The 21920-nt window shown below is 33.7% G+C and overlaps 2 protein-coding genes and 1 long non-coding RNA gene across 5 annotated transcripts; 1 reads left to right on the top strand and 2 right to left on the bottom strand.

The window, feature by feature from the left end:
* Positions 1-725: 725 nt before the first annotated feature.
* On the top strand, positions 726-4308 carry LOC145581742 (uncharacterized). Of its 2 annotated transcripts, none has more exons than XM_081638774.1 (9): positions 726-891; positions 1053-1116; positions 1257-1340; positions 2630-2710; positions 2924-3063; positions 3187-3295; positions 3378-3447; positions 3849-3911; positions 4001-4308. In XM_081638774.1, exons 2-9 carry the CDS (start codon positions 1088-1090, stop codon positions 4076-4078), a joined length of 654 nt encoding a protein of 217 aa, XP_081494900.1. In that variant the 5' UTR covers positions 726-891; positions 1053-1087; the 3' UTR covers positions 4079-4308. The 2 variants fall into 2 exon arrangements, with proteins under 2 accessions (XP_081494900.1, XP_081494899.1); XM_081638773.1 differs by having other exon boundaries at positions 727-891; positions 1053-1133.
* A 682-nt stretch (positions 4309-4990) lies between these two features.
* On the bottom strand, positions 4991-10016 carry LOC145582831 (DNA (cytosine-5)-methyltransferase DRM2-like). Its single transcript, XM_081639855.1, has 2 exons — positions 5816-10016; positions 4991-5724 (listed from the first exon to the last, which is right to left on the bottom strand). Exons 1-2 carry the CDS (start codon positions 6650-6652, stop codon positions 5281-5283), a joined length of 1281 nt encoding a protein of 426 aa, XP_081495981.1. The 5' UTR covers positions 6653-10016; the 3' UTR covers positions 4991-5280.
* A 132-nt stretch (positions 10017-10148) lies between these two features.
* On the bottom strand, positions 10149-19812 carry LOC145582830 (uncharacterized). Of its 2 annotated transcripts, XR_014099948.1 has the most exons (3): positions 16029-19812; positions 15816-15924; positions 10149-15662 (listed from the first exon to the last, which is right to left on the bottom strand). It is a non-coding gene; the product is annotated as an uncharacterized LOC145582830 (long non-coding RNA). The 2 variants fall into 2 exon arrangements; XR_014099947.1 differs by having other exon boundaries at positions 10149-15924.
* Positions 19813-21920: the final 2108 nt, after the last annotated feature.

The following is a 21920-nucleotide window of genomic DNA, read 5'->3' as shown; positions in this document are numbered from 1 at the left end:
AGCTGACCTTGATGAATTTCATGCCATGAGGACAAAGAATGAACATTTAGAGAAAACCCTCATGAATCATTAATGTGATCCCTGAATTAGATCCTAGATGAATTTCATGCCATTCTCTGGCTTTTATTTTGGGAGGTGGTGTAGTTTGTGTTTTGTTATTTTTGTATGAAGCACAAGTTTGAAGATATATAAATTATTTTTTTTTATATGATGCATAATACAAAAAGACTGCAAGAAATGAAGATCTTCTCTCCTTTGAACTCATGTACAAGTTCAAGTTTACTTTTTTTTTTTTTACTTCGATGATACATTTTTACAAGGCTAGTTTCTTAGTCTAATCTAATACATTTTTTTTTATATAAATATTAATTTTTAAATCGGGTGGGGCCCACATACTTAACCAAGGGTACTAAATTCTTTAACCCAAGGTACTCAATTCTTTGGCTGATTTAATTTTTTTGGCTTGAATTCTTAACTCAGTACCCAAAAGCAAAGTAAAAAGAATTGAGTACCTAAAAGGTGAAATTTTAAAGAACTGAGTACCTAATTGTATGCTTAACTCATAAGATTTGCCTCTAAAGTTAAAGGGCTGGCCCCAGTTAATCCTGATTAACAAAACTTGGTGGCAATATTGTAAATCGAGAGCTTTGGTATTTGTGTTATATTAATTTATTATTGCTAAAGTAGAATAGGTTACTTTCATCTTCTTCTTACCCATGTCTAGAATCAGCCTGATAAACTTGTATTTCCTCCAAAAAAACTCATTGAAGATTCTTCATTTGTAAATAGCTTCAATTCATTGTATTCCTCCGCCATTAAATTGTTGAATTAAGTTTATCCGTTGTTTCGTCAGACTTTCACACTAAATTAGCTCCTTTTTTGCAATTCAAAGTATGTTCACTCAAATCAATTTTTTTTTAACCCTCTTTCTGTTTTTCTTCAAATCAATAATCCTGTTTATAATCAATAAAAAGCTTAATTTCTGTACTTTTTGTTCTTATTCATTGATGGGATTTTCTGTTTTTTTTTTTTTTTTTTTTTTTTTTTTTCAGGGAGCAAGAAAGGGGAATTATGCCACGATACAAAGATGAACCTCCTGCTGTTCGTGTATATACCGTCTGTGATGAATCAAAGTTTGTTTTTTTAGTTAATTAATTAATGTTGCAATTTATTTTTGAAATTTGAAGAATTTTTCCTCTAATTTTGATATCTGTTTTTTATTTTATTTTATTTGGGGAATTACCCAATTGCTAAAGGTACTTGATTGTGAGGAATGTACCAGCACTGGGATGTGGTGATGAACTTAAACAACTTTTTGCAACATATGGAGAAGTTGAAGAGTATGCTTCCTTTTATTTTTATCATAATAGTGTTTTTTTTTTTTTTTTAAAAAAAAAAAAAAAAAAAAATTGTTGACATTGTGAGTTTGATTAGTTTCCTTGTTACTAATTTTCAATGTGAAATATGATTAATTAGCTTGTAATGAATAGTAGTGGACTAATGGTTGTGTAATTGAAATGTATGGCACTTGAATTCTATGAAACTTTGACAATGCCTACTTTACCAGGGCTTGAGTCCGGCTGTGATCATCCATAAGAAATGACTTAAGTTTTACGCTGGCTGCCACAGACCTACCGCAACTCTCCTCCTTTACCTGGGCTTGAGACCGACAGCGAATGCCATGAAGTGACACTCACCTGCAGTGCATACCTCAAAGTGGCACTCACAGGTGGAGTTTTGGGGATTAAGGCTTTGTTGTTGTTGAAGTGTGTGAATTGTATCTCCAAGGGTCAAACATTCAAATATGGGTGTTTTGGATTTGAAAGAAAAGTTGATGTCAAATGATAGCATAGTTGGCTCCTATGGTTTTTTTTCTAGTTCATGAGATTAGTGGAATAGGCTCGTACTTGCTTTTGTTATCGATCATTGAGGTAATTACTTGGTGAGATTAGGGAGCAGAATTCTAGGAAGGCTTACAGCTACGTTCATTATATATTAGGGATAATTATAGAATATTACTCGTAGTATTTTACCTGCGTAAGTATGTTATTGAAAGAGCCTTTTTTGGGTATTAAGAGTTCTTTGGGTGACTTTGAACTTATACCATTTGTATTTGGGTCTTAGAAAAGCCTACTTTGAAGGGTTTTACTGATGCCTTTCAGTCATTGAAGTTACCAGCTCTATTTCTACATAAGAAATAGAATGAGGATGAAGCAACATGCTTGGCTATAAAACAGTGACTTCCACAAGGACTAGCTTTGGTGCCTTGGTGGAAGCACCCCCCCCCCCCCCCCCCCCCCCGGCGGATAAATATTCAGCTGTTTTGTCGTTGCTGTTCTTCTTTGGACTAGAACTTTGTCTAGTATGTCAATACAATGGGGTTTGAAGGGTTTTCTGCGTGCACCTAGATATTACTGTAGCTCTAGTATCTGTCACTCGTATCGTTTATGACCAACAACCAGTATACAACTTGGAACTTGATTGGATCTTTTATGTATGGATTTCAGATGCTATTTTGGTATGTAGTGTCAAGTGTCCTTATAGCCAACCTTGTTAAGTGGAAAGATTTGGCCTAGTTGTTTGGTAAGCTATTAGCCAATTACCTAAATTCTAAATATATGCAATGCAGTTGTAAACCTATGGATGCGGAAGAGTGTGAGGCATTTACCGATGTCTACTGGATCAAATTTCACATGATCAGCAATGCCAGGTAATTAAGTTGGCTTGTTTTTGTGTTCCAAGCTTTTAAATAGCAATTTGGGTGGGCAAAATTTGCGACTATTTGATTGAATTAAAGGAATATCGAATATTAAACTTTGTGCATGAAGATACTAAATTGTTCACAATATAATATTCTATACTCCGTACCACAATTGATGAAGGAATGAAGTTAGTAATCACGGTTGCTTGTTACATTGTTTAGGTTTGCAAAAAGAAAACTAGATGAGTCTGTTTTCCTTGGAAATCGGCTGCAGGTGTCATATGCTACTGAGTACGAGACTCTGTCTGACACAAAGGAGAAGTTGGAAGGCAGGAGAAAGGAGGTTCTGGGACGATTGAAGTGTAAGTAATCACTTATCTTAGAATTAACTTAATAAGTCCCAAAGTATTTTGAGGTTTTTTTTTCTTTTTCTTTTCATGTTTATCTATTAAATTTGAAATCTATATTATTTGGTGTAATTCCAGCAGGAAGATCTAGAGGTCATGAAATGCAAAGTATAGGTGTTAGTAACCCTCCCTTGTTACACGGATCTCCCTCACAAGTATCTCAACAATTAGACATAAAGCAAGGATGGTATGCTATTTTACTTAGTTATGTATTCCATTGAGCAATTTCGAGAGGTCATTGGAGTTTATTTCAATCTAATTTCATGTAGTTACCCCAAAGAAGTGGATCAACTTTTTAAGGTAGATCCTTCGTTAATCACCAGGGTGTCCTCTGATCAGGTAATTTATCTACACTAACAATATTCTTTTTATGTTATGAATATATGAGAACAAATTGAAGCTAGACTAGTGATATTCATTTCCACTTCCTGTACCTTTTGCTCTAGTGTTTGCATTATACCCTTGTGCTGATTTGACAAAATATTTGAAGTGATGAACTGCTTTCATTTTGTTACTATAATCTTCTTTGACTCTAACACCCCCTTCTAAATAAAACCTGGGATCTAATGGATTTTACCTTTCGTTTTTTTTCTTCGCGTCACCTTCCTCACATTATTACTTGTATTTCTTTGTGACTACTTCATTTGTTCATTTATTGTAGTATTAGAAATTATTGAGATGATATTTTTTCTTGATTAATAAATGTATAACCTTGGATGTATATTTTGTATCACTGTTAGGATTATTTCCCATCCCAGTCAATGAATGAAGCAGTTAGAAGGGTGAGAGAGAAGCTCGATAAGGTGAGAGTATTCTGCAACTCTAATTTGCCTTGTCTTGCTAAATTTGCCCCAAGAGCTGGCTGTCTAATCTTCCTATGCCCTTGTTTCAGATAGAATCAACTTCTTCAAATATGCAATCTGGCCAGGCTTCAAAGAAAATGCGAGTAGATAATAGAAGGAGGATATGACTGCCCTCTTTTTCTGTCTTATGCAGTTTGTCAATTGGTCGAGTCTCCTGTAAATTAGACAGTCCTCTGATATTCTGAAGTGCTGGTTTTTTACTGAGTAATGATTTGGTGGATGTTAGGCCGTGTAAATTTTGATTTATACATGTAATGACACATTTTTAAATGAGAAATTTCGTAGTTCATCTATATTTTTGAATCCTGGTTTATTGGTTGATAAAATTTAGTACCAACGCCCAAGGAGTAGTGAGTTTTATCTACTCCGTATCTGGCAAAACACATTTTCTTATTACTCTGCCTTTGGCATCTCGTGTAAGTACGTCTCATAATATTTTAGGAGTACCTATTATTCCTAGGTACATCATGGTGCATGCAAGTAATTTATTTCACCTTGATGAAAGCATGTATAATGAAAATTAGCTACTATATAAGGAGAATATAAATGATGAATTTTTTTTAAAAAATTTTTGCTCGAGTCTAGTCCTACGCTTAGTCTCAAACGGCATTTCATCTTAAAACTTCAACTGATGATGTATCTATTGCCAAGAGTTGATTAAAACGTCTTAACTTCGTATCAATGGAGAAAACAGTGTAACAGGCTTCATAATTTTGCATGAGAGGAAGCTTCAAGTTCTTTTTTTTGTGAAATAAGAGGAAGCTTCATGTTGATGAAAGCTTGACAGGCATGTTTTCATCAACTTAAAATACTTGTAGCTAGACTATAACATGATAAGCTTTAAAAAAAAGTAATTTTATGTATCAGCTAAATTTGGTAGCTTTTTATGGCTTAATTGAAAAATACTCTCTTAGCTAAGCATTTGTTTTTCCAGTCAAGTTCATGAGCAAACTTTGGGCTAACCTTTAGAAAACAGAATCATGAACAAAATATGAATGTGACCAGCTGCAAAATCAATATGCAAAATAATCACCTGTTTCTGTTGCTGTCTCAAGTAACAATACAAGAAAGATTGTTTCCAAATATTTAGAGTAAAATCTCTAAAAAATCAACTAAACACTGAGATTGAATCAGGTCCTTGAGGCAGTATTTTACCTGTTTCTGTTGTATAATGCCTATGCAATAGCATGCATAATAAATTGCTTAAGTTTGTCATTTGGTGTATGGTTAAACCTACAGAAGTCCTCAGATTTTCTATTTGTAAGCCAGTGAATTTGACAGGGATAAAAGCTGGTTGTTAAGCTGCTAACTACAGGAAAGCTGCTCTTCTTTTCATTGACATTCTGACATAATCGAGGATGCGGTAGTAATGATAGAAGAGAGAGGAGTGTTCTCCCTGGAGCCCATCTCTGGTCCTCCGGTTGCCACCAGCCAAGTTGTTGCACGGGCTTCCACCTATCACAAGATCAAATCCATTGAGCTCTTCAATCCACTGATCCATCATTTTATTATCAATTGTTTGAACATCATCAACATGGATCAGTCTACCCTCTTGCTCTGTCTCTGACCACCACTGCCTGAGTATGTCCTGGCTCACATTGGAAATCTCCACTGACACGACATTCTTCAACGGGATCCCAAGTCTGTAGAGGGCAATTTCTGCTCCACCAATGCCAGAGAAAAGCGAAAGAACATTCATGCCACTTGGATACATGGCCTTCAGAACTGAGAGTTGGTAGGCAACAGTGTCGATCTGAAACAAATACTCAAAACTTTACTAGAGTAATACAAGTATTATCCTGAGCATATACAAGAAAGATGACATCTGATAAAAATTTGCTGACCTGAAAGGAGTTACCCAGGGTTTTGTATCTGTCAGTCCGGCTAACACCTCTAGTGTAAAATCTTGGGAATCCAAGCAACATCTCCATGTCTTCAGGTTCAAGGACTGCCACTCTGTTCTTTCCAACCCACACCAAGTTCCATTTCTTGCATTGCTCGATAACAAACTTTTTATCAGTTTCAGAAGGTTCGCCAGATTCAACCCTCTTCCTAATTCTCTCAGTCAATTGAGCACTCCCAATGCAAGTTAAAAGACAATTCAGCTTTGTTCTCTTATCCCATGATGGCCACCACTTCTTTGTTTCAGGTATTGCTTCATGAATTGTCTTTGGTGGAATAGGAAGTAAAGGCTGTCGGTTTGTGATGGGGAGGTTATGAATGTACCCTCTTTTCCTTGCAGCTGCAGAAAAGTGTATGGAGTCCACAAACTCAGGCTCAATGTCGTACAGGAACCGGGAGATTTGATCCCAAACCCCCTTTGGAGTACAAGCCACATTCTCATAAAAAAAATACGGGGGGCCTAAAGCCTCATCAGGTAGTATCCTACTGGTTCTGACAGCAGGGCACCCTGGAAGCCCAAACCCCATCATCTGTTTGAAACTTCTTTCCTCCATCATTCTTTCTGGTACTGGTTGCTTTTTAGGCCTCTGGATGACCTGAACAGATTTTCTTTTTCTGTCCATCTGAGGTTTCTCAACTTGTCGACTACGGTCAGGGAATTCTGTTGCATCAGCAACTTTCGCCATTTCAGCAGCACAGATAAAATCGGCCAATTCTTCAATGGATGCATCATAACCTGAATAGAAAGTAGCTCTAATTAATGACATAATGATGTACATGTTAAGTACTTCATCCTTCTCTCTTTGATTGATGCACTTTCTCTAGAGTCATCCCTATTTACTTTACGATTTCTTTTCATCCATAATTCTCTTACTTCACTTCACTTCATTTTGATGGTTATTGCTCAATTAGGTAACAAATGAGCAAAAAATAACCTTTGGTGCACAAGTGCATATAAAAATTTTCATCACTTGCACCAATCCACTAACAATAATAAGAAAGTTACATAACTACTCACTAACTATAATTAGATAAATATTCCACTACTACTCTTTTCTTTCCATTTACTATAGAAACACATACCAAGGAAAATAAATAGAGTAATGTAATTAGGTACATATGATTTCTTATAAAAAAGATAAAGTGTAATAAGAAAAGTGACCAAAAAGTGGTGCTAGTAATTGTTTTTGTTTTTTTTTTTTTTTTTTTTTTTTTTTTTTTTTTTTTTGGCAAAATTGGAATAAAGTAAAAATAGGAAGAACTTCATGAAACAAAGGAAGTGAGAAGAACTTCATGTTGCGAAGGGATTATTACCCCATAATAAAATTATATGTAAAATTAACGTTTCAGAAATGCGAGAAAATTAACCAAAAAAAAATATACCATTTATATCAAACTCTATAATCAATGGAATTTAACTTACCGGGTATGTTAATAAACTGTTAGAATATGGCGACAAATATAAACGGCTTCGCCGCCAAATCAAACGAAAAACCCTATAAAAGGGGTGAAATTTAGGGTATGGTCAACCCCAAAGGGTAAGGGTGACCGTCCTCCATTGAAGCTGTCATCGAGCTCAAATTCCTCCGTTGAATCTGTCAACAATTAAGCATCCTTAACAATCTCCAATTCCTCCATGCACAAGATTGACCGTCAATATCTTTTATTATATACTTATATAAGCTTTAAAAAGTTTATATTAAGAAAATATACATTAATATAGATCCAATAATATATTACATGATTACATTGATTTTCATATTATAGCTAAAAAAGATGGTTAAGATGAGATGTGTGAATAATGTAAAAAGTCAAAGGGTTGCAAGTAATTTGGGACGGAGGGAGTAGTTATGTTGTTTTCATTTATGTTGTTTTTCCTAAAAAAAAAAAAAGTTATGTTGTTGTTACATGATGCCTAGGAATGTTTTTTTGTTCAAAAGTCAGAACTAGAGGTATCAATTCGAATAATTGGATTGGGTCTGATATAGTCGGATTGGGTAAATTTTTAAACTTAAGTCATACTAAATTGTTATGTCCACGCAAATCCAAATCTAAATCGGATATTTTACGAATCGAATTGGGTATATTTTTGACACCTCTAGTCAGAACCCCATAATTTTTAAAGTCCTATATTCTCCCCTTTTTTTTTAAAAAAAAAAAATAACTATACTCCCTCCGTCCTTTTTTTTACATTCCTGCTTTTCTTTTTGGGTATTTCAAAATTACATTCCTTTTTTACTAAGTAAATTTCTACCAAATATCCCAAATTATCCCTATTTTTCTATTTTGTAATTGATGCTTTCTCTATTTTCTCACTCTAATTTTTTAATTCTCACTCTTATTTTAAGAATCCATGTACATCAATTTAGATGAATATGATTGGTCCTTTTTTTTTCACCAAAAACTGTTATTGATCCTTTTTCTTTTCAAAAGATTAATGACGTGTACAACATTAAATATTATTCTATCTTTGTTTTACTCGACGACATCAATTAATGTCTTGGAATTCCCATTGTATTTTGTTTTATTGTTCTTTGTTTTATTCCAAATTCCTTGATTCCCGTGTAATTTTACAAATAAAAATGTAAAATAGAGACAGAGGAAGTTTTTACTAATATCTTTTAGCTTTAAATCCAAAACAACTCCAAAATCCCATATAGGCGATATAGCCTTGAGGCCTAGAGTAGTGAATCTTAGTAGTTCAAATGAAAAAGAAATTATTAGCAAACTAAGTGCAATTACAACAAAAGGCTTAAAAAATATTAAATAATATACACAATTAATAACTTAATACTAAAACAAACACCGCGGGTGACACATGTCACATTCTGGTGCTGTTTTTTCCCTCTAAAATTCCCTTTTTTTTTTTTTTTTTTTTTTTTTGTTAATATTTGATTCTATAATAATATCATTCTAAATTGATTCATATAAGATGTTAAAGAAATTACTCTAACACATCGCTTATTTTTTTTTTCAAATACCTCTACCTAATATTTAATTTCAATTTCAATTCAATATAACTATATATTCAAGTTAATTACAATTTTGTTAATGAAATTTTACTATTATATGTACATATTATCACAAATTGATCTATAGAGTACAGTATAACTATAAAATAAGTGTTGTGTTTAAAAAATGATATTTCTTAAATATAAAGGTGATACATTATTTGTAATTTTGTGTATGTCTTGCACTTTTGCTAATAATTTTAGTAGAGATTTTAGTTTGTTGTTCGATTGATTTTTGATGTTTATTAAAAAATACATTTATAAATAATTATTCACTAATATAGCCACTAGGCCTGATCAAGCCTCGCCTGAAAAATTCTCAAGTTATCATCAATTTGACTTACCCAATGAAAATACCTATTTTCATCAGAAAAGGCCGAAGCAGTCCCCAAACCTGGCAACATCATGTTGGATACAAAATCTATCTACATACACAAGCATAGAAAGGCCTAGACACTAGGTTCAATCTGACATTTTCATCACAAGGGTGTACATAAAAATGAACAAGTAAATGCATTTACAGTGAAAGATAGATTGAAGAACACACACTAACAGAGAAGCCTGAACATGCAGCAGTATTCATTGTTCATTTACACCCATATCATAACAGCTACGACTCTACAAGGCCTACCCTTGAGTAAACCAAAGCATGTAAAGAATCTTAATATTTGGAGTAACTAGTGAGGTAACCTTCCTTAAAAGAGCAATAGCTAGCTGCAAGCCTGCAACACACATTTCCTACTGCATGAACTTAATTTTATACCCAGTTGACCAATAATGTTTCATCAAATCAAATTCACTTGCTAATATCATACCAATAATTCTAACAATTGTAATCATACCAATCCTAGCAGTTACATTTCTGCTTCCATACAGACCCTAAAATTTTTAAAAAAAATAATAATACCAATTGTAATCGACATACAGTCAGCAACAATACATAAATAATTTCCACTTTTAGCACTGCAAAATCAAAAAAATGTTGAAGATTAAGAATGAGAAGGAATGTTGGCATTAATACCACTGCCATGTACAGATAACACCACATCATTGAGAAAAGAAAAAATTTATACAACAAACAAGCTACTGCAACCCTCCTCCTTTATCCAGGCTTGGGACTGGCAGTGAGATGTTCACTGGCGGAGTTAAAAATGTTTTGTTTTTGTTTTTGTTTTTGTTTTTTTTTTTTTTAAACCTAAATCTAAAATATAGAGACATGAAGATACCCAGAAGGAAAATAAGTGAAGAATGTAAACAGGAATCATCCAGCAAACACATTACTATCAATATCACAAAACAGAACAAACTCAATATTTAATATTTTTTTACAAAAAATATACTCATAGAAAAACGATACAATACGAAGTATTAGCTGCATGCCCAAGAAATTACTAGCTCAGCTAAGAGAGAAAAAAAAACTACAACAGATGGGGAACAAACATATTCTTAAATGAGCTAAATCCACCATCTTATTAAAGCTAGGACAAGTGTTTGACAACCCACAAGATCAACACAAAATCTGAAAGACAAATGCTTAATTTAAGGAAATGCACAAAAACCGAATCAACAACACTTAAACCACAATCAACATCCATGAAGCATCATCAAACAGGCATTAGCAAATGCATGTCCACCTAGCAAAGTCGATGTAGTAACGAGAAAAGCAACTGTCTTTCAAGTGTCAACTCAAACCCAGACTTCATAGAAGACCAATGAAAAAGTAATAGTGCATACAGATCCCATTAACTCGAATCCAAAAAAGACCACTGCAAGATCAACCATTTTCATAAAGTGCAATACCTTAGGCAGACATGCTTCATATCAAAGGGGAGTCTGAACTATTAAACAAGCCACCCATACAAATTTAGATCTTCAGAGAAATTTTACCAGGAACTCCTCCCTTTTCAGCAGACATCCCCTTGTTCAATCATAAATCAACTCCCAAAAGAAAAGCAAAAGCCAGCACTTCATGCCTACAAACACACTGCTGCAGTAGTAACTAAGACCAGTGACAAAAGTAACTATAACAATAGCATGCACAATGAAGACAATATGGGGACGGCAGACAAAAGTCCAACATAAAACCAGAAGCAGAACTCTGTGCTTTTCCTCCTTCGAGCTGCGAAAATCTTCATATCAACATAAACAAACCAATACCCCAAGTCATTTTACCTTCCCCCAACAGAAAGTAACAGAGAAATAAACCTTTCATGTACAAAATTCTTTCCAACACATCTTCCGAAATGCATGATTGCAACAACCTGAGGATCCACCTTTCACCTAAAACTTCCCAACAAATTTAAACCCAATCCAATAGAACATGACCCTGATATCACCAAGGCCGTAAGATTAATTGAACATAAAAATATCATCATCAAATGTGAATCTCCAGTAGTCACAGTGTTACACCAAATAATAAAAAACTAGAGCAACATAAACCCAAAATGTGCAAGCTCATTAGAAGTCATCAGCACAAGTGCACAACGTTATGCAAAATCCATTAACCCGAGTACAAGAAGCCATAATCTACAAGCACGCACCTAAAGAATGATGCATGCCATTGAGAACTCCAGCCCCTGTAACACCAAAAGAAGCTGGCGAGAAACAAATCCAAGTAAGGATTAGAAACTCACTACATTTTTAAATGACAAGAAAGGGGCTATGTTGACACCTAATGGCGCGCCGCAAACTAGTTGACACTGTCAGGAACAAAGGATACATCCATGATAGAGTTCAGAATAACTCCAACCTTCAGTTTCATAAAATCCCAAGGCAATGCCAAACCAACGTCAGTACCACAGATCATCAAAGCTACAAGCATCAACCCAAGTACCCCAAAAAAAAAAAAAAAAAAAGAGAAGAACCTGAACCTATTAAATCATAAGATGAAGCATGAACCTTAAGGCTGAAGCATTACACATGCTGAATGAAGTACAGTACAGTACACTAGGTAGTTGCACCAGAAGAGGTTTGAGCAGCAGAAACAACAAAAGGTAAAATTAAATCATAACTGCTTGGAAACATTCAGGAAGAGAACTCCATAACGTCAAAGAATTAATATTAAGCACAGTTATCTAATGTAATGTGAGGAGGTGCATCACAGGAACAGAACACAAATACAAAATCACCAGAACCTGAAACAGAAGGGACGACAAAAGAGGAATATGGCCCATACAGTGATACAGCTAGCTATATTTAAGAGAACACTATCCAATCAAGAGAGTACTTCCTGCCAAAAAAATCAAGCACAACATAATCTTTTAAATAGATGGAAACACAGAAATCTACAGATACAAGTGAATTGGCTGCATCGAAACAAAAATGAAGATACCAGATTAACCAGCTCATACAGCCAAAAATGTTGATGCGAAAACCTAGTCATACCTTGCAACTCCCACCTAGACATGGATACAAAAAGAATGAACCTAACGTAGAGGAAAATGTAGTTCAAGAGAGAAAAAACTAAACATGTCACATGTGTACTACCACCACTACAGGACAGGCCTTCAAACCAGAAGATAAGAATGATGAACATGTAATCATTAGCACATCAATCACCATCAGGCCTAAAACTAAAAATAAAAACAACTGACCTCACCACAAGATATTGTGCCTAAAACAAAAACAGTTGGGACGGTTGGACCCCACTACAATCACCATCAGGCCTCTTAACAAGTGAATCCAATGTCAATGTCAAAGCGTCAAAGCAGAGCTGAACTTTAACAAGTGAATCATTCATTATATTTACTCAATCATCATAGAAGCAAGGGAAAGCTCTGCAAGGCCAACATGAAGCAGCAGGATAAGAAAGCCTCAGCAAAAATTTATGACTACAAGCAGCACAACAAATTGAGCAGCAAAATGAAAGAACCACCTAACCTAATCAAACAGCTCAATAGATCAATATAATATACCAAAAACCTATTTCCAAATCTTTCCAGCAGACTTAACCTACTTACAAAAGAAGGAAAAGGGATTTTTTGGCTACATCAAAATTGCTCATCCACCAATTCCCTATCCAGGAATAAAAGAAGAAATTAAAAGCAGGTTTGGTTCAAACTAAAAAGAACTGAAGGTAAACTAACATCCTGCAAAGGGAACGAGTGCTTGTCAAAGTAATTAGTTTTTGCTGCCATTGTTAAAGTCAATACCCCTGAACTGCAACAATTATCAGTTACAAGAGCAGCAAACCTACTGGAACACCAATAATTCAACATCAAGAAGCAAAGGAACAGTATAAATAATAAATAATAAATAAATAATAAATAATAAGCAATAAATAATAAACAATAAACAATACATAATTAAAAAATAATAAATTATATAAATAATAAATAATAATTAATTAGCAAATAAATAGTAGAACTAATAATAGATAATGAATAATGAACAATGAACAATACATCATAAATAAATAATAAATTATATAAATAATAATTAATAAATAAATAATAGAACTTTGTCAATTCTTTTTTGCCATTTAGGTGCAATTGCAAAAGTAAGACAATTGTTAATAGGAAGAATACAGGTCACCACAGATGTGAAGAAGGAATCAGATTATCCGAAACTTAAGACTGTAAATCTGCAAGAATAAACAAACAACAAAATTCTCCACTTCCAAATCACTCAACTCCAGCAATCTCATAAAACTATGCGAACATAAAATTTAAAACTAAAATAATAGAATTAAGGAAAAAAAAAAAAAACAAAAAAACAAAAAAAAAACAAAAAATAAAGGCATACAGCCAAATTGAAATATTACCAAGCATAAAAGAAACACCATCAAATTCTACCATAAAGTGTGGTATCTGCACTAGAAACAAACCACAAAACTCTGCATTTATTAACACACGCGCACACATACAAAAAAAGGGCAAACAGGAAAATTTATTAACATAAAATTGTTCAGTTGGACATATACAAAACACTAATAATATGTAAGCCAAGCAAATCTATGTAGAATTCAAGGAGTCAAGGACTAAAGAAAAGGCATCAAGAAAAGCAACTACCTCTACACTTGGATACCTATAATCAATCACCACCGACTATGAGTACTGCCAAATGCTTCACAACAAACCAATTATAAACAAAACACATAACAAAAATACATCACCAAATATGTCATGAGGTCCCCAAACCAATAACATTATTTACCCCCCCCCCCCCTCTCTCAAGGAAAAAAATAAATTTAGAGCAAGCCAAAAGACATCGTGGTACACGAATAACACTACCACCTTCAAAAGGAGGAGTCTACCTGAAAAACACTTAAATCTGCAATGCACTATACCACTTCAACTTACACCTAATGCTTCACAACACAAGCTAATACCACGTAAGTTAAAATCAAAGAGAGACAACAAGCGCATATCACCACATCAGAATGCAGAAATTAGAAATTGACAAAAAAAAAATAAACAAAAAAAAGTGTCCCAACACAATGTTAGCATTCAAGAAATAAATCCAATACCACCACTTGGAAAGAGTAGAAATCAATCTGTGTAATCACAAGCAAACGCAGGCACTTCTGAGATGCAAAATACCACACATCTTAAAACCATCAAAGCACAAGCAAAACCTGACTGCTTTCGTAAAGTGTATCAAACCATCAATTCTACCAAATAGTGCAGTGTCTGCAAGAAAAACAAACAAAGTTCTCCACTTCCAAGTTATCAACTCTAAAACTACATAGAACTATGCAATTAAAAACATACAAAAAAAAATAAAAAAATGACTCGAGCAAACAATTAAATGAATCATGAAGCATACTAGGAGTCACGAGGACATTAGCAGGCTAAGAAACTGGTTCTACAGCCTACACCTTAAATCATCTCTTACCAACCATCACTGACCATGAGAACTGCCAAATGCTTCACACCACAAGCTAATTGCAAAAAAAATCACAATAACAACAAATTTTAAAGTAAATAAATAAATGGTCATTATAAGGATAAGCACACATACCAGGAAGCTGAAACTAATTCACTCACAAAAAAGAAATACTTAACAATTGAATTTTCCTAATGCCATACTAGCTGTAGATAACACAGTAGAAACGAATCATTGTAATCTCCAGCAAGCGTGCAACACTGAGGTGATATCCATATCCATCACAACAAAATAACAATTCAAGACATTACCCCCATGATAAATAAATACCTAAAGAAGACTAACGGGTGTAAAGTCGCAAGGAAAGGTTCCTTAGCTTGTCTCAGAAGTTTGAAGTGCAATTTTTGCTGATATAATGGACCAAGAGATTCCATGACTTGATTTTAAGTAAATAATAATTAACAACAAAATCTCCAAGAGAAGCACTACCAGGATAGCACTTACATACCTGCAGTGCACTATACCACCTTGGACCAAATGCTTCATAGAAGAAACAATTGACACAATAAACAACAAATAAAGATTGCATATAAGCATCAAGAAATAAACCCAATACCAGCAGAACACCATCAAAATTAGAACCACTTCTTAACTTCCAAGGTACATACAAAAGTCATTTACAGTATTCAGCCTCACAAATGTAGCAAATTAGGTCTATGATCAAACAGTTGTACAGGAGACCCCAAAAAAAAAAAAAAAAAAAAAAAAAAAAAAAAAAAAACCTTAAAACAGAACCATTTGCTTATAAAATTTAACATCAACCATACACCATCATCAGATGTTCAACAAGAAATCAATCTCCAAGTATTGTGTATCAAAATATTTTAGCGCAAACCTCTAACCAAATCGCAACACAAACTTGATCACCATTAATTCAACCGCCAAGAAGCAACTACATGACCAAACAGAACAAAATCGCCAACAATAAGCAAACAATTGAACATATTGCAACAACGAAATTGATCACTAATATTTTAACCGCAAAGAAGCAAGTCGAGACAAAAAAAATTCCAACAATAAACAATTAACGATGAAGATTACAAACCTCAGACTCCAATCAAATACCAACCATTCAATCCTCATCGGCGCAACGAAAAACTTTCTTTGCATGGTTCAGTTATCAGGTAGTCAACCAAATTAGTCACTGAAAAGCACTAAGCAATAATAATATTCCTAACAATTAATCACTAATCAATAATAAATTATAAAGTCAAACTACTTCATAATCAAATTTGTTATATAATAATTAAACTTTTACCCAAAATTTTTGGTTGATAAAGGTTTGAGGGTAATTTTTGGTAATCGTCTTTCACAGCAACAGCTTGATTATCTGAAAAACTGCAAAAAAATTTACGACAAGAGACAACACAGCAATAGTCAAAACTAAAAATCGAAACCACTCTTAGAGATCGAACACCAATCCAGCAAACCTTTCTGAACATCTTCGTCATGCCAAACTTCAAAAATTAAACCAAAAACCCCAAATTCGAAGAAATATTTAATCAATCAACGCAATAGATCAAACCTCAATTAACATAAACGTTTTTATTCAGCCAACTTGATCACCCGATTAATCAACCGCTAATAAGCAACTGCAAGCTCAACAAGAATCAAACCAAAAGATACCCTAATTCGAAAAAATGTGTTAATCAATTAACTAAACTGGGCAGGCATCAAATAGCTCAAAACCTATTATATAGAGCCAACTTGATCAACGATTCTTCAAAAGCCAATATGCAACTGCATGCTCAACACAAATCAAACCAGAAAAACCTAATTCAAAAAAATTGGTATTCAATCAGCTCAAATGATCAAGCGTCAAATAGCACAAACCTCTTTGATGATCAACGAAATCAACAAACAACTTACTTGAATAACGATTATTCAACTTCCAATAAGCATGCTCTACAAAAATCAAACCAAAAAACCCTAATTCCAAAAAAAATGGTTACCCAAGTGGATCAAGCATCAATAAGGGCAAACCTTTGACAAAATTTGGCAACGAAATCAACAAAAAAACATACTTGATCACTGAGGATTCTAACACCAAGAAGCAACTGGATGCTAATGATCATAAATAAGAAAAAAAACATAACTTGGAGAAATTCATAGAAATTAAATACAGATACTATACTGACCAATCCATAAGCAGCAGCAAATTAGGTCCATGATCAAACAAGAATAGAAGACATAACAGCAACAGCATACTGCAAACAGAATTCCAATTTAACCATCATAAGACTGAAGTTGACAAACATCAGAGTCCCACATCCAAACTCAAGGAACCAAGAACCTCAACCACACCATCATCAAATGTTCAGTAATCAATCTACAAGTACACAATGACACCCTACTACTGTACACAATCAGGCCCATCACTTCATCATGACATGAGTAACAAATTCACAAGACTTTGGGTGGCCGAAAGCAATTAAGCTAAACACACACAAAACATCTGCACGAGCTAAAGTGACTACAAGCAGAATAAAGAAGCCAAAACCTTTAAGCAAATCATGAAACCAAATTAGCACAAACCTTAAAGAATATTACAACACCAACTTGATCATCAACATTTCAACTGTCAAGAAATAACCACATGACCAAATAAAAAGAAATATCCAGTAATAAGCAAACCTTATAGCAAATAACAACCACCTACTTGATCAGGCAAAGGAAATTCCACCAATAAATTAACTGATTATAACAACCACCTACTTGATCATATAGCCATCCATTCTGTCCTCACCGCAAGGCAATTTTTTCTTTGCAAGTCTCGGTGTCAGGGTAGTTAGACATTTTAGTCACTAAAAAGCACCACTAACAATAATAATATTCATAAAAATTAATCACTAATCAGAAATTAATTAATACCAAGTCAAATTACTACAAATCAGATTAGTTATATAGAAATTTATACGTTTACCCAATTTTTTTTGGTCAAGATAGGTTTGTGGACAATTTTTGGTGATAACTGGTAATAATCACAACAGCATGATTGTCCAAAAACTGCAAAAGTAGCTGCCCATAACTCTGCAACACTTTTATGAAACAAAGAACAGTGCAGCAACGGACAAAACGTCAAATCAAAACAGCTCTAAAGATCAAACACCAATACCTGCAAGCCTTTCCGATAATCAAAAATCAAACCAAACACCCTAAACTCCAAGAATTTTATAATCAATCAGCGCGATAGATCAAACCTTGATTAACCCAAACCTTTTTATTCAGCCAACTTGATCACCAATTATTCAACAGCCAACAAGCAACTGCATGCTCAACAAGAATCAAACCAAAAAAAACCCTAATTCGAAAAATTTGGTAAATCAATCAGCTCAACTTCAAGCATCAAACAGCGCAAAATTATTCAACAGCCAATAAGCAACTGCATGCTCAAACAGAATCAAACCAAACAAAAAACCGAATACGAAAAAACTGATAATCAATCAACTCAAATGATCAAGCATATCAAATAGCGCAAACCTCTTTAATGATCAACGAAATCAACAAACAGCGTACTTGATAACGATTATTCAACTTCCAATAACAACTGAATGCTCTACAAAAATCAAACTAAAGAACCCTAATCCAAAAAAATTGGTTACCCATCAGCACTCCTGAAGTCCTGATTAATCATCAATAAGCACAAACCTTTGAAGAAATTCGGCAATGAAATCAACAAATAAGCTACTTAACGATTCAAGCACTAAGCAAGTAAGCATAAACCTACACAAAACATCTGCAAGAGCTAAAGGAACAACAAGCAAAATAAAGAAGTTAAAACCTTTGAGCAAATCAGGACACCAAATTAGCACAAACCTTTTCAGAGTAGTACAACAACTTGATCACCAATAATTCAACTGCCAAGAAGCAACCACAAATAAATAGAAATCTCCAAACCTTTCAGCAAATAACAACCTACTAGATCACTAATAATTTAACAGCAAACAAGGCAAGACAGAAAAATTGGAACAATAAATCAACCTCAAACCTCAATCAAATACCCAACCATTGAGTCCTCCTCGCAATGTAATTTTTTTCCTTGTAACTCTTGGTATCAACTAGTTAATCAAATTAGTCACTAAGCAATAATAATAATAATCTTAGGAATTAATCAATAATTTAATCAATATCAAGTCCAACTACTTCAAAATCAAATTTGTTATATAGAAATTTATACTTTTACCCAAATTATCTAGGTTTGTGGATAATTTTTGGTGATAATTAGTATTTCACAGCGACAGCTAGATTGTCCGAAAATCTGCAAAATATTATGCGACAAGAACACCAATAATTCTGAACTAGTCAAAACGGCAAACCTTTGAGATAATATTGGGAAACGAAATCAACAATAATTCAACAAATAACCTCAAATTCGAAAAAATTGATAATCAATCAGCGCGATAGATCAAACCTCAATTGACAACCCAAACCTTTATATTCAGGCAACTTGGTCACCGATAAATCAAAAGCGAATACGCAACTGCATGCTCAACAAAAATCAAACCCAAAAAATACCTAATTCGAAAAAATTGGTAATCAACCAACTCAACAGACCAATCAATTAGCGCAAACCTTTATGACGATCTTCGGAAACAAAATCAACCACCAACCTAATTGAAGACCGATTTATTGCATGCTCTACAAAAACCAACCAAAACCCCTAATTCGAAAAATTTGGTAACCAATCAGCACTTCTGATCAAGCATCAAAATAAGCGCAAACCTTCAACGAAATTCGGCAATGAAATCAACCAAAAAGAAAAAAAAAACCTACTTGATCACCGATAAATCAACCTCCAAGAAGCAACTGCAGGATCACAATCATAGAAAAGAAACGACCGAATTCGTAGATAAGCGTAGAAATTGATAATTAAAATTAAATCAAATCAAACCCTAGTTCTTCAGCGAAATTGAATCCTCAACCACACGATCACAAATCCCGCAAATATTTATACCGATCAATCCAAAAGAAGCAGCAACAATCAACAAAGAAAACGATCAAAACCCTACAATCATCAATTCAAATAAAACAGAATCCCCATCATAAATTACGCAAGACGATAAACGCAAAAATAGCTAGGCAGAAAAAAAGCGGAGAAAGACGAAGGCAGAAAACGAAGCAAAATACAGAGCATAAAAAAGATTATGAAGAAGAGGTGGGTTGGGGGTTATTTATAGGGTGGATGAGGCGGTTAAGGTTTCTATATTTGACGCGCTTTCTGGAATTTTCACGCGATTTCCGAAAGTCGGTGAGTGGGATTTTTTTAAATATAAACTTTCTTTTTTTTGCCTTCCACGTGTCCTTTTTCTTTATGGGCGGCCAGATGCGACTCTGACTTTTTTTTCTAAATATAATCTCTTGGGGAATTAATTAATTGACTTTTAAATAAAAAATAAAAAGGAGTGGCGAGGGATCTATTTCTTAACATGAATGGTGACCATTACTAAAACAAAAGATGCTGATGTCACCATTGCTCACGTGTCGTCTTTTAATAAAAAAAAATTTCACCTAAATGTAATGATTTTTTTTTTTTTTTTTTTTTTTTTGTAGAGCTATCTTATCTTATTTAAATATTAGAAGCTTCTATCTTACAACTAAAACCTATCAATTTATTGTAGGAAATTGAAACAATTTTAAATAGCACACTAATAAATGACCATAATAACGATTTATTATATTAATGTATAAATTAAAAATAGGTTTTATATAAACTGTGCATCGCACGGATTCTAACCTAGTGGTAACCTATTCAATAAGTCAATTGTACAAGTTCCTATCCTCATTGGTTCTAACTTAATTAATTAAAAAATTTCAGCTTTAATCAATAGTTAAAAAACACCCAACATCCAATGACCACCCCTGAACCACTGAGTCACTGACCACCAAGTCCTCCACCACACCACTAAGCCACCCCTAACCCACCGAACACTATGCAACCGCCCACAGAATCCATAGCCACCCCTAAACCCGCACCCAAAATCCACTGCCAAAGAATTTAAACACTCCACTAAACAACCCACTGCCCAAAAATAAATAAATAAATAAATAAATCAAGGATCAAGATAAACAACTTAACAATTTCGATTCTGATCTTGAAACCCAATTTACAAGATTAAACGAAAACCTCCTTCACAAAGTATTTAAACACGCTAATGGTAAAATCTTAGGCTCTTAGCTACGCATCATTGGTATGCAAAAGTCGGACGGCTAAAGATGAATGATTATGGGAGTTGGTATGTACAATCAATGGAGTAACATTATTAATTACATTAATGTATAAGCCTTGTTTGTAAATTAGTTGTTAGCTGGTTGATATAGTTGATTGTATTAACTAGTTTGAGTGTTTGACTAACTAATATATTAGATGATTTGACTAGATGATTGTAAATAGTTGATTGTATAAAGGTGTTTGATAAATAGATATATGTTGTTAGCTGTTTCATTTTATTTAATACTAAAAATAGCTAATTATTCAATAAGCCAATTTTAAAAAGCTCTTATAAAGAGATTTTTCTATGTTCACATCCTTTCTCTTCTTTATTCAATTTGCTAATTGTTCAATAAGCTCTTATAATAAAGAGCTTATTCTAAAAAGAGCTTTTTGACCTCAAAAGCTCTTTTAATAAACTATTAACCAAACACCAAAATTAGCTTTTAAAAATGGTCAAATCTCTAATTGTTCAATAAGGTAAAAGATTTTCAAAAAGCACTTTACCAAACAAGGCCATAATGAGCTTCAACTGAAAGAGTTATTTGAACTCTTTTCACAAGTCATTTACCAATTGGGTAAACACCCGAATAAGCTTTTTTAAATTATAAAACCTCTAATATGGCTTGATAAGCTAAAAGTTTTCCAAAAACCTCTTTGGCCATGTTTGGTAATTAGAGTTTTAACCAAAAATGAGCTTATTTGACCAAGTTAGAGGTTTGACTACAAAAATCATCTAATTTGGTTGTTTGGTAAAGAGCTTATTTAAAGAGCTGATTGGGGCAAATCAGCTAATTTGAAAAGGCTAAAAAATAGAGCTTTTTCATATTAGCTGATTGAGATATGGTTGTCAAATGACAATCTTATACTAAAAAGCTACTCTAATTTACAATGTCAATGCCCTCAAAAAAAATATCAATGTCTAAAATTGTCATTTAATAT

Source organism: Chenopodium album, chromosome 15, assembly GCF_948465745.1.
Source record: "Chenopodium album chromosome 15, dcCheAlbu1.1, whole genome shotgun sequence".
NCBI classification, from domain to species: domain Eukaryota; kingdom Viridiplantae; phylum Streptophyta; class Magnoliopsida; order Caryophyllales; family Amaranthaceae; genus Chenopodium; species Chenopodium album.
This window is presented reverse-complemented; position numbering and strand designations above follow the sequence as displayed.